We start from the raw sequence: 16280 nt of genomic DNA on the forward strand, positions 1-16280 counted from the left end.
AATCCTGCGGTGAGTAACTCACCTCCTGACTCCCCCCCCCCCCAAAGCCTGTCCACCATCTACAAGGCACAAGTCAGGAGTGTGATGGGATACTCTCCACTTGCCTGGATGAGTGCGGCCCCAACACTCGAGAAGCTCGACACCATCCAGGACACAGCAGCCCCGCTTTGATCGGCACCCCATCCACAAACATTCACTCCCTCCACCACCGACGCACAGTGACAGCAGCGTGTGTACCATCTACAAGATGCACCGCAGTGAACTGGCCAAGGTTCCTGAGCAAGCACTTTCCAGACCCCTCCAACTCACTGAGGATCCTGACTGGGAAATATATCACCGTTCCTTCACTGTCGCTGGGTCAAAATCCTGGAACTCCCTCCTTAACAGCGCTGTGGTTGTTACCTACATCTCTGGGATGGTAGCGGTTCAAGAACGAATCACACCACCACCTTCTGAAGGGCAACTAGGGATGGTTAATAAATGTTGGCCTCGCCAGCATCCCATGAATGAATATTTAAAAATCGGTGCGAGGGCAAGTGTTGAGGGTGATTCAATGGGCGCAATCATCCGGCCATGCAGTGTCGGAAAAGCAGCTCGCGCAGCTAGTGAAAGCCGGGTGACCCCGCTCCCGGGATTTACCCGGCTCGCAACGCCTCGCAAGATTCAACGCAATCTCGTGAGTCGTTGCAAGGAGAATCCGCCCACAATGGGCGGTATCAATTTTTTGCAAATCTGCATATTAGAGCGAGGCAGGAAGCCTTACTCTAATGTGCAGGTTCCCGAGGTCGGGGATTTTTATTTGTGGGTCTCAGAGATTGGCCGCCATTTAAAAATGGCGTCCCGATCTCTCGCTACAACAGGGCGCTCCAGCAAGCGGAACTCCCCGTTCGGGCCCCTTATTCAAAGCGAATCGTGTTGAATAGCCATCTGTTTCTCGGCACTGCAAGTGCTGGGAAACACGCGGCCAAACACGCTCACTTGGGAGCTTTGTTCCCTTTTGTAATGATGGCACCCAAAGAGGGACATAGACAGGTTAGGTGAATGGGCAGAAACTCGGCAGATGGAATATAATGCAGGAAAATGTGAAGCTGTGCACTTTGGTAGGAAGAATAAAGGAGCTGAATATTATTTAAATGGAGAAAGGCTGCACAAAGCTGCAGCACAGAGGGATTTGGGGGTCCTGGTGCATTAATCAAACTAATCCCACTTTCCCAATCTCCTCCGATAGCCCTGTATCAATCTCAAACTAATCCCACTTCCCCATCGCGCCGTATCAATCCCAGACTAACCCCACTGTCCCGCTCTCTCCTAAAACCCCTTTTTAATCCCAAACTACTCCCACTGCTCCGAGGTCCCCCATAGCCCTGTATCAATCCCAAACTAATCCCACTGTCCCACTCTCTCCCCATAGCCCTGTATCAATCTCAAACTAATCCCACTCTCTCCCCATAGCCCTGTATCAATCCCAAACTAATCCCCCTGCCCCACGCTCTCCCCATAGCCCTGTGTCAATCCCAAACTAATCCCACTGCCCCACTCTCTCCCAATAGCCCTGTATCAATCTCAAACTAATCCCACTGTCCCACTCTCTCCCGATTGCCTTGAAAATGAAATGAATGAAAATCCCTTATTGTCACAAGTAGGTTTCAATGAAGTTACTGTGAAAAGCCCCTAGTTGCCACCTTCCGGCGCCTGTTCGGGGAGGCTGGTACAGGAATCAATCCCTGTATCAATCCCAAACTAATAGGGAACGAATGGGGCAGAGCGGTTAGTAGAAGATTCATACAGGGCTATGGGGAGAGAGAGCGGGACAGGGGGTTAGTTTTGGATTGTTACAGGGCTATGGGTAGAGCCTGAGGCAGTGGGATTAGTTTGGGATTGATACAGGGTTATGGGGAGAGAGTGGGGCAGTGGGAATAGTTTGGGATTGATACAGGGCTATGGGGAGAGAGCGGGGCAGTGGGATTAGGTTGGGATTGATACAGGGCAATGGGCAGAGCGCGGGGCAGTGGGTTTAATTTGGGAGTGACACAGGTCTATGGGAGAGAGCGGGAAATGAGTTTAGTTAGGGATTGATACAGGGCTATGGAGAGAGTGGGATAATGGGATTGGTTTCAGATTGATACAGGACTATGGGAAGAGATTGGGACAATGGGATTGATACAGATGAGATATCTGGGTGCGTGATTATTGGGAATAGACATGGCTCGGGGGCAGTGGGATTAGTTTAGGATTGATGCAGGCCGATGGGAAGAGAATGGAGCAGTAGGATTATACTTGGATTGTTACAGGGTTATTGGTAGAGCCCAAAGCAGTGGGATTAGTTTGAATTTAATGAAGGACTATGGGAAGAGAGCAGGGCAGTGGGTTTATAGTTTGGAATTGATACAGGGCAATGGGGAGAGAACAGAGGGACTAGTTTCAGTCTTGATACAGCGCTATGGGGAGAGCAGGACTTTTGGATTGGTATGGGATTTAAACAGGGCTATGGCAAGAGAGCCGTGCATTGGGATTAGTTTGGGGTGGATACAGGGCTATGGGGACAGAGTGGGGCAGTGGGATTAGTTTGGGATTGATACAGGGCTATGGGGATGGAGTGGGGCAGTGGGATAAGTTTGGGATTGATACAGGGTTTTGGGGAGAGAGTGGGGCAGTGGGATTAGTTTGGGATTGACACAGGGCAATGGGGACAGAGTGGGGCAGTGGGATTAGTTTGGGATTGATACACGGCTATGGGGAGAGAGCGGGGCACTGGGATTAGTTTGGGATTGATACAGGGCTATGGGGTGAGTGGGGCAGTGGAATTGATACAGGGCTACGCGGAGAGAGTGGGGCAGTGGGATTAGTTTGGGATTGATACAGGGCTATGGGGAGAGTGGGACTAGTTTGGGATTGATACAGGGCTATGGGGCGAGAGCAGAGCAGTGGGATTAGTTTGGGATTGATACAGGGCTATGGGGAGAGTGGGATTAGTTTGGGATTGATACAGGGCTATGGGGCGAGAGCAGAGCAGTGGGATTAGTTTGGGATTGATACAGGGCTATGGGGAGAGTGGGACAGTGGGATTAGTTTGGGATTGATACAGGGCTATGGGGAGAGTGGGATTAGTTTGGGATTGATACAGGGCTATGGGGCGAGAGCAGAGCAGTGGGATTAGTTTGGGATTGTTACAGGGTTATCGCGAGAGTGGAGAAGTGGGATTAGTTTGAGATTGATACAGGGCTCTGGGGAGAGAGCGGAGCAGTGGGATTAGTTTGGGTTTGATATAGGGCTATGGGAGAGAGCGGGACAGGAGATTAGTTTGGGATTGATACAGGGCTATGGAGAGAGAGTGGGATAATGGGATTGGTTTGGGATTGATACAGGGCTATGGGGAGAGTGGGATTAGTTTGGGATTGTTACAGGGTTATCGCGAGAGTGGAGAAGTGGGATTAGTTTGAGATTGATACAGGGCTCTGGGGAGAGAGCGGAGCAGTGGGATTAGTTTGGGTTTGATATAGGGCTATGGGAGAGAGCGGGACAGGAGATTAGTTTGGGATTGATACAGGGCTATGGAGAGAGAGTGGGATAATGGGATTGGTTTGGGATTGATACAGGGCTATGGGGAGAGTGGGATTAGTTTGGGATTGATACAGGGCTATGGGGCGAGAGCAGAGCAGTGGGATTAGTTTGGGATTGTTACAGGGTTATCGCGAGAGTGGAGAAGTGGGATTAGTTTGAGATTGATACAGGGCTCTGGGGAGAGAGCGGAGCAGTGGGATTAGTTTGGGTTTGATATAGGGCTATGGGAGAGAGCGGGACAGGAGATTAGTTTGGGATTGATACAGGGCTATGGAGAGAGAGTGGGATAATGGGATTGGTTTAGGATTGATACAGGACTATGGGAAGAGAGTGGGACAATGGGATTGATACATGGCTATGGAGCGATAACTAGGTGCGTGATTATTGGGAAATGACAGGGCTGGGGGGCAGTGGGATTAGTTTAGGATTGATGCAGGCCGATGGGAAGAGAATGGAGCAGTAGGATTATATTTGGATTGTTACAGGGCTATTGATAGAGCCCGAAGCAGTGAGATTAGTTTGGGATTGATACAGCGCAACAGGGGAGAGCGGGGCAGTGGTATTAGTTTGGGATTGATGCAGGACTATGGAAAGTGAGCAGCGCAGTGGGTTTATAGTTTGGAATTGATACAGGGCAATGGGGAGAGCGGGGCAGTGGGATTGATACAGGGCTATTGAGAGTGGGGCAGTGGGATTAGTTTGGGATTGATACAGTGCTATGGGGAGAGAGTGGGATTAGTTTGGGATTGATACAGGGCAATGGGGAGAGACCGGGGCAGTGGGATTAGTTTGGGATTGATACAGGGCTATGGGGAGAGAGCAGGACAGTGGGATTAGTTTGGGATTGATACAGGGCTATGGGGAGAGAGCGGCGCAGTGGGATTATTTTGGGATTGATACAGGGCTATGGGGAGAGAGTGGGACAGTGGGATTAGGTTGGGATTGATACAGGGCTATGGAGAGAGCGGGGCAGTGGGATTAGTTTGTGATTGATACAGGGCTATGGGGAGAGAGTGGGGCAGTGGGATTAGTTTGGGATTGATACAGAGCTATGGGGAGAGAGCGGCGCAGTGGGATTAGTTTGGGATTGATACAGGGCTATGGGGAGAGAGTGGGGCAGTGGGATTAGTTTGGGATTGATACAGGGCAATGGGGAGAGTGGGGCAGTGGGATTAGTTTGGGATTGATACAGGGCTATGGGGAGAGAGCGGGGCAGTGGGATTAGTTTGGGATTGATACAGGGCTATGGGGAGAGAGTGGGGCAGTGGGATTAGTTTGTGATTGATACAGGGCTATTGGGAGAGAGTGGGGCAGTGGGATTAGTTTGGGATTGATGCAGGGCTATGGGGAGAGAGTGGGACAGTGGGGTTAGTTTGAGATTGATACAGGGCTATGGGGAGAGAGTGGGGCAGTGGGATTAGTTTGGGATTGATACAGGGCTATGGGGAGAGAGTGGGGCAGTGGGATTAGTTTGTGATTGATACAGGGCTATGGGGAGAGAGTGGGGCAGTGGGATTAGTTTGTGATTGATACAGGGCTATTGGGAGAGAGTGGGGCAGTGGGATTAGTTTGGGATTGATACAGGGCTATGGGGAGAGAGTGGGGCAGTGGGATTAGTTTGGGATTGATACAGGGCAATGGGGAGAGAGTGGGGCAGTGGGATTAGTTTGGGATTGATACAGGGCTATGGGGAGAGAGTGGGGCAGTGGGATTAGTTTGGGATTGATACAGGGCTATGGGGAGAGTGTGGGGCAGTGGGATTAGTTTGGGATTGATACAGGGCTATGGGGAGAGAGTGGGACAGTGGGATTAGGTTGGGATTGATACAGGGCTATGGAGAGAGCGGGGCAGTGGGATTAGTTTGTGATTGATACATGGCTATGGGGAGAGAGTGGGGCAGTGGGATTAGTTTGGGATTGATACAGGGCTATGGGGAGAGAGCGGCGCAGTGGGATTAGTTTGGGATTGATACAGGGCAATGGGGAGAGAGCGGCGCAGTGGGATTAGTTTGGGATTGATACAGGGCTGTGGGGAGAGAGCGGGATAGTGGGATTAGTTTGGGATTGATACAGGGCAATGGGGAGAGAGCGGGATAGTGGGATTAGTTTGGGATTGATACAGAGCAATGGGGAGAGAGTGGGGCAGTGGGATTATTTTGGGATTGATACAGGGCTATGGGGAGAGAGCGGGATAGTGGGATTAGTTTGGGATTGATACAGGTCAATGGGGAGAGAGTGGGGCAGTGGGATTAGTTTGGGATTGATACAGGGCTATGGGGAGAGAGCGGGGCAGTGGGATTAGTTTGGGATTGATACAGGGCTATGGGGAGAGAGTGGGACAGTGGGATTAGTTTGGGATTGATACAGGGCTATGGGGAGAGAGTGGGACAGTGGGATTAGTTTGAGATTGATACAGGGCTATGGGGAGAGAGTGGGGCAGTGGGATTAGTTTGGGATTGATACAGGGCAATGGGGAGAGAGTGGGGCAGTGGGATTAGTTTGTGATTGATACAGGGCTATGGGGAGAGAGTGGGGCAGTGGGATTAGTTTGTGATTGATACAGGGCTATTGGGAGAGAGTGGGGCAGTGGGATTAGTTTGGGATTGATACAGGGCTATGGGGAGAGAGTGGGGCAGTGGGATTAGTTTGGGATTGATACAGGGCAATGGGGAGAGTGGGGCAGTGGGATTAGTTTGGGATTGATACAGGGCTATGGGGAGAGAGTGGGGCAGTGGGATTAGTTTGGGATTGATACAGGGCTATGGGGAGAGTGTGGGGCAGTGGGATTAGTTTGGGATTGATACAGGGCTGTGGGGAGACAGTGTGGTAGTGGGATTAGTTTGGGATTGATCCAGGGCTATGGGGAGAGAGTGGGCCAGTGGGATTAGTTTGGGATTGATACAGGGCTGTGGGGAGAGAGTGGGGTAGTGGGATTAGTTTGGGATTGATACAGGGCTGTGGGGAGAGAGTGTGGTAGTGGGATTAGTTTGGGATTGATCCAGGGCTATGGGGAGAGAGTGGGCCAGTGGGATTAGTTTGGGATTGATACAGGGCTGTGGGGAGACAGTGTGGTAGTGGGATTAGTTTGCGATTGATCCAGGGCTATGGGGAGAGAGTGGGCCAGTGTGATTAGTTTGGGATTGATACAGGGCTGTGGGGAGAGAGTGGGGTAGTGGGATTAGTTTGGGATTGATACAGGGCTATGGGGAGAGAGTGGGGCAGTGGGATTAGTTTGGGGAGAGTAGGACATGGGTGTCTCAATATGCCAAATAGATTCATATTGCATTTCTGCAGCTGCGATAATTGATTGTAGTTTTTTGAAGCCAGGATATTACGGGCTGGATAAATTGAAGCATGGAGACGAAACCACATTTTATTATGCCTCAAAATGGGCCTGCTCAGCCTTTCATCCCACACGTGATGTTCAGCATCTGCCCAAGGCAGTGTGACGGGTCCCAGCTTCTGCCTCCGTTCCCAGCTTACTCACATCTTGTGTTTTGTGCCATTCTCTGCCCAGGCGAGTTGGGGTTCAGGCTGCCCGCGGATCGGGCCCGAGGCCTCGCCGTCAGGGACTGCGCCTACTGCGGCAAAGCCTTCCGATCATCTCACCACCTGAAGGTCCACCTGCGAGTCCACACAGGTACGTACTCACTGCAGCCTTTCCCCTAACACTGCACCGAGAACTTGCTGGCCACGCCAATCCCTCAACAGCCCCCCCCACCCCATCCAGAATCAACCCGTGTCACCGGGCCAGAAGGCCCTTTGGTCCATCTATTCATAGAAACCTTAGAGTAAGGGGCGGCACCGGTTGGCGCAGTGGTGAGCACTGCTGCCTCACCGAGGACCCAGGTTCGATCCTGGCTCTGGGTCACTGTCCGTGTGGAGTTTGCACATTCTCCCCGTGTTTGCGAGGGTGACCCAAAGATGTGCAGGGCAGGTGGATCGTCCACGTTCAATTGGGAGAAAAAAAAGAATTGGGTACTCTCAATTTACTTCACAAAAACAAAAAAAGAGAATTGTTACAGTATGTCTCTCACTCGGTTTCCGTGACTCCCTCTCCCCTCGTCTCTCTCCGCATCTCTCTGACTCTCTCTCCATCGGGTCTGCACCGTCCCTCCAAAAGAGCACTCAACCTAGGCCTAGTTCCCCGCCCTACCCCCGCGCATTGTTTGCAATCACTTAATCTAACCCGCACATCCTTGGACTTTGAGAGGAACCAGTCAGCCGGAAAGCCCTGGCTGTATTGCCCTCAAACACCGGGGAACCCCTGAAGAGCATGGCGCAGTTGCAACCTCTCCAGGGGCCAACGGTCGTGCAGGCTGCAAAGTGGCGTTAAGGAATAGGGCCGACTGAGGTGAAGGGAAGGTCCGGTCCTGCTCCTTCCTCAGGATGCCCAATCCCTTGCTGCACTCAAGCCAGCCAGGTCGTGACCCTGCAGCATCTGGGATCAATCCCGGCCGACGGTTACGGGCTCGGGCAGCCCCGGACCACCTGGTGAAACGGCAGCCTGTCTCCAAGGGAGCACCGCAGTGGAGTTGTGTGCTGAACAATCCCTCTGCCTTCTCCAGCGTCACCTCTGCTCAGGGGCTGGTTTAGCACAGGGCTAAATCGCTGGCTTTGACAGCAGACCCAGGCAGGCCAGCAGCACGGTTCAATTCCCGTACCAGCCTCCCCGAACAGGCGCCGGAATGTGGCGACTAGGGGCTTTTCACAGTAACTTCATTTGAAGCCTGCTTGTGACAATAAGCGATTTTCATTTCATTGCGCAGACCTCTCCAACCCTCCCGTGCCCAATTCCAATACCCCCACCATTTCTATATAGATATATATCCATAATTCATCCACATTGAGAAAAATTGGCTGACAAACAGATGTATATTGTGGATTATGACTTGACTTTCATTTTTCCTGTTTTTCTCCTTCTCTTCCCCCTGCCATCCCCCCATGTCCTTCTCTCTTGCTCCACTCCCCTTCTCTAACCCGTTCCTCTCCCACTCTCACCAATCCCCCTCACTCTCTGGCCCTCTTGACTGTCCTCCGACTCTTCCTCTTCCATCACCCGAACAACCCCTCCATCGGTCCATCGCCCCACTACTGCCTTCCTACTTTTGACCCTGCCTCACCGGCTTCATCCCCCACCACTTCCTTTCTTCTCCCATCCCTGCCTCCCCTCATTTCCTCTATTCCCACTTCATCTCCCTCTACCCCACCTCCCCCTCTATCTTCCCCATCCTCTCATCCCCCTATCCATCCATCCCCCTCTATCTTCCCATCATCCCCCTCCCCCCCATCTCCCTCCCTCCATCCCCCCCTCCCTCCCCCCCCATCCCCTCTCTCCCTCCCCCCATCCCCTCCCCTCCCCACTCCCCCCCACCCATCCCCTCCCCCCCTCCCCACCCATCCCCTCCCTCCCCCCCACCCATCCCCTCCCTCCCCATCCCCTCACTCCCCTACCCCCCCATCCCCTCACTCCACTACCCCCCCCATCCCCTCACTCCCCTACCCACCCCATCCCCTCACTCCCCTACCCACCCCCATCCCCTCCCTCCCCCCCATCATCCCCTCACTCCCCATCCCCTCCTCCATTCCCCCCCCATCCCCTCTCTCCCTCCCCCCCATCCCCTCCCCTCCCCACTCCCCCCCACCCATCCCCTCCCCTCCCTCCCCCCCACCCATCCCCTCCCCCCCCCACCCATCCCCTCACTCCCCCCATCCCCTCACTCCCCTACCCCCCCATCCCCTCACTCCCCTACCCCCCCATCCCCTCACTCCCCTACCCCCCCATCCCCTCACTCCCCTACCCCCCCATCCCCTCCCTCCCCCCCATCATCCCCTCACTCCCCCCCATCCCCTCACTCCCCTACCCCCCCCCATCCCCTCCCTCCCCCCCATCATCCCCTCCCTCCCCCCCATCATCCCCTCACTCCCCATTCCCTCCTCATCCCCTCCCTCCCTCCCCATCCCCTCCCCCATCCCCTCCTCCATTCCCTCCCCATCCCCTCACTCCCCCCCCCCATCATCCCCATCCCCCCCCTCCCCTACCCCCCCATCATCCCCATCCCCCCCCTCCCCTACCCCCCCTCCCCTCCCTCCCCTCCTCCCCTCCCCATCCCCTCCCCTCCCTCTCTGACAGGTGAGCGACCCTACAAGTGCCCTCACTGTGACTACGCGGGCACTCAGTCGGGTTCCCTCAAGTATCACCTGGAGCGACACCACCGGGAGCAGCGGAACGGGCTCGGCCCGGGTGCCGGGGCGGGGGGGAGGCGGCGGCCGCCTCCTGCCGCAGCGGCCGGGCCCGGCCTGTCGGAGCTGAGCCGCTCCCTGCAGAGGTTGGCGGGCGGCCGGGCCGGGGCGCTGCTGCTGCAGCCGGAGCCGCTGGACCTGTCCCTCAGAGCGGCCACCCCGGCCGAGCTGCGAGGCTGCCGGGCCTGCCCCTTCGAGACCTCCTCCCCGGAGCTGATGGGCCTCCACCTGCGGGTCAAGCACACGGGCAAAGCGCGAAGGCGGCGGCCGCTACACGGAGCCCGGCCTCAACTCGAGGCCGGGGATGAGAATTGGGCCTCTGACCGCGCGCCTGCGCGGCAGGGAGGGGGCGTGACAGAGACGTCACCAGAGGGAGGCGGGACCATGACGCAAGATGAGGTGGACGGGGCGCTGACGGAACAAGAGGAGGGCGGGACGATGATGTTGGGTGAGGTGGGCGGGGCGCAGACGCAACAAGAGGAGGGCGGGACGATGACGGAACAAGAGGAGGGCCAAGAGACGCCAGAGAAGGAGATGACGCCAGAGGAGGAGGGCGGGGCGATGAAGCCAGATGAGGAGGGCGGGGCGATGACGTCAGATGAGGCGGGCGGGGCGATGACGCTAGACGCGGTAGGTGGGGCCTGTAGCCAGGCACCGCCCACTTCGTCCCCCACTCTTGTGTGCCTGGGGTCAGAGCAACAGCCTCAGAGCTCCTGGGGGTGGGTGGGGGAAATGTGAGCCAAGGCTGGAATTCAGTGCCCAATCCCCCACCACGCCAGGTGTGTGTGGTCTGGCGCGGGAGGGAGTGGTTGGAATATGGGGGGTGCTAACCACTGCCATCGTCTCCCCACATGGTGGCATGGGGAAGGGCCGGGCACAGCGAGCCTGGACCTGGGGCCACCAGACCTTTCCTGTGCACCGTCACCGACAAGATCTGAGCCGTTCAAATCCCCCTCATTCATTCCATTGCCTGACCCCATTGTGGGCAGCAGCATGCCAATCGCTCTCCAAGGTGGTGATGCCCTCCAAAATGGCGTTTTCCAAGGTGCTGATACCCTTCAACATGGCACTACCATCCAACATTGCGGTACTTTCCAAGATGGCGATGTTCTTTAAGATGACTACTTTCCAAGATGGCGATGTTCTTTAAGATGATTACGCTTCCAAGGTTGTGATCTCAATGATGACTACTTTCCAAGATGGTGCGTTCTTCAAGATGGCAACATTCGGGGCAGCACGGCGGAGCAGTGGTTAGCACTGCTGCCTCACGGCGCCGAGGTCCCAGGTTCGATCCCGGCTCTGGGTCACTGCCCGTGTGGAGTTTGCACGTTCTCCCCGTGTTTGCGTGGGTTTCGCCCCCACTACCCAAAGATGTGCAGGCTAGGTGGATTGGCCACGCTAAATTGCCCCTGAATTGGAAAAAAATTAATTGGTTATTCTAAATTTGAAAAAAAAAAAGAAAGATGACAACATTCTTCAAGATTGTGGTACTTTCCAAGGTGGCAGTGCTCTCCAAGATGTCATTGTTCTGCAAGGTGACTACTTTCCAAGATGATGGCGTTCTCCAAGATGGTGGTACACTTCAGGATGACTACTTTCCAAGATGGTGGTGTTCGCCATGATGATTACTTTCCAAGATGAATACTTTCCAAGGTGGTGTTCTCCAAGATAATGATATTTTCCCAAGGTGGCAGCTTTCTCCAAGATGGCAATGTGCAACACTGCAGTCTGTGCCATTGGCGTGGTGGTACACTCCACCATGGCAGCATGTTCATGTTCAGCTCTCATTCATGACAGTTTCTCCCACCCCTCTTCCCCCACCCACCCCCAGGAGCTCCGCCAAAGAATGAGTAAACAAAAAGGCCGACCAGTAGAACACGGAGGCCGGCAAAGGGATATGCAAGGGCCGGGAGGGGTCAGTAACTTTTGAATCAAGAACTAACGTAGAACCACTGCAGCAAAAACAAAAATCTAACTGTCAATAGGATCCTAGCATTGATGTATCGAGAAGCGTAGTCGTTTTCCGGGGTAAGCGTAGTCGTTTTCAGGGGTAAGGCCGTTTGGTTGGTGAGAAGACTCCTGGTGCTCAGCAATGCCTTGGAGCTGAAGTGCCAATTTCTGGATATCTTGACTATTTACTGGTCACATGCATGCAACCTTGCCTGGACATTTGTGGTGGGCTAATGGATGGGAGTGGAAGATGGTGACTCCCTTCAACCTGTTCCTTGTCTCCCCAACCTCTCCTCTCGCTACCCGGTCATGACACTGTTGGAAAATCTATCTTTGGAGAAAGGGATAATGAGAGAGTGAGATATGGTCTTGAGGGGGAGATACAGAGGGTGATGAGGAGAGTGAGGAAGGTGTGAGAGAGAGACAAAAGGAGGGATGGAAGTAAGGGATTAGAAGGAGAGAGGGGAAGATTAGAGAGTGAGATATAGAGAGAGGAACGAACACGGAGAGAGACACACGCACACGGGGAGATGTGGTGAGGATGAAAAGGAGGGGGTGAGGTAAGGGGAGAGAAAAAAGAAAGAGGGAAGGATAAGGAGAGAGGGATAGAGAAAGGTATAATGAGAGCAAGAGAAGGATAATGCGAGAGAGGGACAAGGGGAGAGGCGAGGAAGACAAGGAAAGAAATAAGGAGGGAGGTTAAGGAGAGAAAGGGATGAGGGAGATAAAGAGAATAGAGGATCAGTGGAGTAGAGAGAGGAATTCTCCCACTCAGCTGAATTTATACCTCAGTGCATAAGAGTTCGAGAAATCAGGAGATGTGACACAAATACAGAGACAGGCAGAAAGAGACAGTGAGAGAGAAGGACAGAGAGGGAGACTCGGGAGAGATGGAAAGGGAGAGAAGGAGAGACGTGCGCACACGCAGAAAGAGGGAGAGGAGAGAGGTAAAGAAAGATGGAGGAAGGGAGACGGAGAGGCGCAAGGAGAGAGAGGGAGACAAAGGGGTCACAGCGAGAGAAACACAAGGAGAGAAGGCAAGGCGCAGAGAGGGAAACACGGAGTGAAAGCGAAGGCGTGATGCAGAGGAAGAGAGAGCAAAGGTGAGACACAGAGGGAGACACAGGAGAGAGGGAGTGAAGGTGAAAAGCAGAGAGGGAGACAGGAGAGGGAGAGCAAAGGCGAGATGCAGAGAGGGAGACGCAGGGCTGGAGAGTTACAGGGGCGCAGACAAACAGACGTTCCGCTAAAGGGACGGGAGGGAGGGTGGGGAGAGAGAGAAAGAGTGAAAGAAAGAAAGGGAGAGAAAGACAGAGCAAGGGTGCGAAGGAGAGAGAGAGCATGAGCGAGAGGTCCATCAACAAAGAGAGACACAGATGGTCAGAGAGTGCCTTAACTTCCCTTGCAACAAAACTGTGAGCTCCTGTGACTGGATATTGAATCGTGGACGAGAGGAATCACAACAGGGCCTCCTCCGGCGCGCAGACAACCAACACCTTCAACCACGCTGAGAGACTCTGGGCCTTGCAAGCAGCGGTTTTTAAAAAGCACCAATGTGTAATGCGATGCTGCCTTGTTGGATGTACAATATTGTGTCTTGTTCTGTAGATTTTATTTAGAATATATCTCTGGCCTCTTTTTACAGCCCGACCTTTGTACCTTTTGACCTTCTTAGGACTAGCAGAGAACACAACAGAGAAAGGCATTAAAAATAAAACGTGGGATTAAGCAATTAAAATGGTTGGGCCAGGGGGTGGAGCAGTGGGTTAGCACTGCTGCCTCTTGGCGCCGAGGTCCCAGGTTCGATCCCGGCTCTGGGACACTGTCCGTGTGGAGTTTGCACATTCTCCCCGTGTCTGCGTGGGTTTCGCCCCCACAACCCAAAGATGAGCAGGGTAGGTGGATTTGCCACGCTAAATTGCCCCTTAATTGGAAAAAATATATTGGGTACTCTAAATTCAAACAAATAAAATAAAAAATATAATGGAAGGGCCACTTTAAATACAAATGGACAGAGCTCGCCCAGAAACTCCGTGTCAGACAAACGAGGATGGAGGGGCGGTGGAGGGAGCACATCACTGCAGCACGGGTCCCCATGGCTAGGCGGCTGTGACGATGCAGTCACTTTCTGCACAGCAAGACTATGACACAGCGGGGATACATGCGAGCAGCTGATCCATGAGGGGCGAGGGAGAACGTTTGATGCCAGGACTCTGGGGGCCCGCTGTACCTGTCCAAGGAGTGTTTGATGAGGACAGTGTAGAGGGAGCTTTACTCTGTATCTTACCCCGTGCTGTACCTGTCCTGGGAGTGTTTGATGGGGACAGTGCAGAGGGAGCTTTACTCTGTATCTAACCCCGTGCTGTACCTGTCCTGGGAGTGTTTGATGGGGACAGTGTAGAAGGAGCTTTACTCTGTATCTAACCCCGTGCTGTCCCTGTCCTGGGAGTGTTTGATGGGGACAGTGCAGAGGGAGCTTTACTCTGTATCTAACCCCATGCTGTACCTGTCCTGGGAGTGTTTGATGGGGACAGTGCAGAGGGAGCTTTACTCTGTATCTAACCCCGTGCTGTATCTGTCCTGGGAGTGTTTGATGGGGACAGAGTAGAGGTAGCTTTACTCTGTAACCTCTTACTGTATTTGTCCTGGGAGTGTTATGGTGACAGTGTAGAGGGAGCTTTACTCTGTATCTAACCCCGTGCTGTGTCTGTCCTGGGAGTGTTTGATGGGGACAGTGTAGAGGGAGCTTTACTCTGTATCTAACCCCGTGCTGTACCTGTCCTGGGAGTGTTTGATGGTGACAGTGTAGAGGGAGCTTTACTCTGTATCTAACCCCGTGCTGTACCTGTCCTGGGAGTGTTTGATGGGGACAGAGTAGAGGGAGCTTTACTCTGTATCTAACCCGTGGTGTATCTGTCCTGGAAGTGTTTGATAGGGACAGTGTAGAGGGAGCTTTACTCTGGGTCTAACCCCGTGCTGTACCTGTCCTGGGAATGTTTGATGGGGGCAGTGTCGAGGGAGCTTTACCCTGTATCTCACTCCGTGCGGTCTCTGTCCTGGGAGTGTTTGATGTGAACAGTGTAGAGTAAGCTTTACTCTGTAACCCCGTGCTGTACCTGTCCTGGGAGTGTTTGATGGGGACAGTATAGAGGGAGCTTTACTCTGTATCTAACCCAGTGCTGTACCTGTCGGAGTGTTTGATGGGAACAGTGTAGAGGGAGCTTTACTCTGGATCTAACCCCGTGCTGTACCTGTCCTGTGAGTGTTTGATGGGGACAGTGTAGAGGGAGCTTTACTCTGTATCTAACCCCGTGAAGTCCCTGTCCTGGGAGTGTTTGATGGGAACAGTGTAGAGAGAGCTTTACTCTGTATCTAACCCCGTGCTGTACCTGTCCTGTGAGTGTTTGATGGGAACAGTGTAGAGGGAGCTTTACTCTGTATCTAACCCCGTGCTGTATCTGTCCTGGGAGAGTTTGATGGGGACAGTGTAGAGGGAGCTTTACTCTGTATCTAACCCCGTGCTGTATCTGTCCTGGGAGTGTTTGATGGGGACAGTGTAAAGGAAGCTTTACTCTGGATCTAACCCCGTGCTGTACCTGTCCTGGGAGTGTTTGATGTGGTCAGTGCAGAGGGAGCTTTACTCTGTATCTAACCCCGTGCTGTATTTGGCCTGGGAGTGTTTGATGTGGTCGGTGTAGAGGGAGTTTTACTCTGTATCTAACCCCGTGCTGTACCTATCCTGGGAGTGTTTGATAGGGACAGTGTAGAGGGAACTTTACTCTGTATCTAACCCCGTGCTGTATCTGTCCTGGGAGAGTTTGATGGGGACAGTGTAGAGGGAGCTTTACCCTGTATCTAACTCCGTGCTGTCTCTGTCCTGGGAGTGTTTGATGGGGACAGTGTAGAGGGAGCTTTATTCTGTATCTACCCCGTGCTGTACCTGTCCTAGGAATGTTTGATGGGAATAGCGTAGAGGGAGCTTTACTCTGTATCTAACTGCGTGCTGTCTCTGTCCTGGGAGAGTTTGATGGGGACAGTGTAGAGGGAGCTTTACTCCGTATCTATCCCCGTCCAGTACCTGTTGTGGGAGTGTTTGATGGGGACAGTCTAGAGGGAGCTTTACTCTGTAACTAACCCTGTGCTGTCCCTGTCCTGGGAGTGTTTGATGGGGACAGTGTAGAGGGAGCTTTACTCTGTATCTAACCCCGTGCTGTACCTGTCCTGGGAGTGTTTGATGGGGACAGTGTAGAGGGAGCTTTACTCTGTATCTAACCCCGTGCTGTATCTGTCCTGGGAGTGTTTGATGGGGACAGTGTAGAGGGAGCTCTACTCTGTATCTAACCCCGTGTTGTACCTGTCCTGGGAGTGTTTGATGGGGACAGTGTAGAGGGAGCTTTACTCTGTATCTAACCCCGTGCTGTACCTGTCCTGGGAGTGTTTGATGGGGACAGTGTAGAGGGAGCTTTACTCTGTATCTAACCCCGTGCTGTACCTGTCCTGGGAGTGTTTGATGGGGACAGTGTAGAG

The 16280-nt window shown here is 53.6% G+C and overlaps 1 protein-coding gene across 1 annotated transcript in view; it reads left to right on the forward strand.

Moving 5' to 3' along the window:
• Window positions 1-11425, forward strand: part of LOC140405761 (zinc finger protein 219-like) — a 232893-nt gene extending 221468 nt beyond the window's left edge. Inside the window, exons 4-6 of the mRNA XM_072494195.1 lie at window positions 7078-7200; window positions 9694-10433; window positions 11303-11425. Of these exons, the coding sequence (XP_072350296.1) occupies window positions 7078-7200; window positions 9694-10433; window positions 11303-11425 (986 nt within the window). The remainder of the gene's footprint in view (window positions 1-7077; window positions 7201-9693; window positions 10434-11302) is intronic.
• Window positions 11426-16280: the final 4855 nt, after the last annotated feature.

Source organism: Scyliorhinus torazame, unplaced genomic scaffold, assembly GCF_047496885.1.
Source record: "Scyliorhinus torazame isolate Kashiwa2021f unplaced genomic scaffold, sScyTor2.1 scaffold_201, whole genome shotgun sequence".
Classification (NCBI taxonomy): Eukaryota; Metazoa; Chordata; class Chondrichthyes; order Carcharhiniformes; family Scyliorhinidae; genus Scyliorhinus; species Scyliorhinus torazame.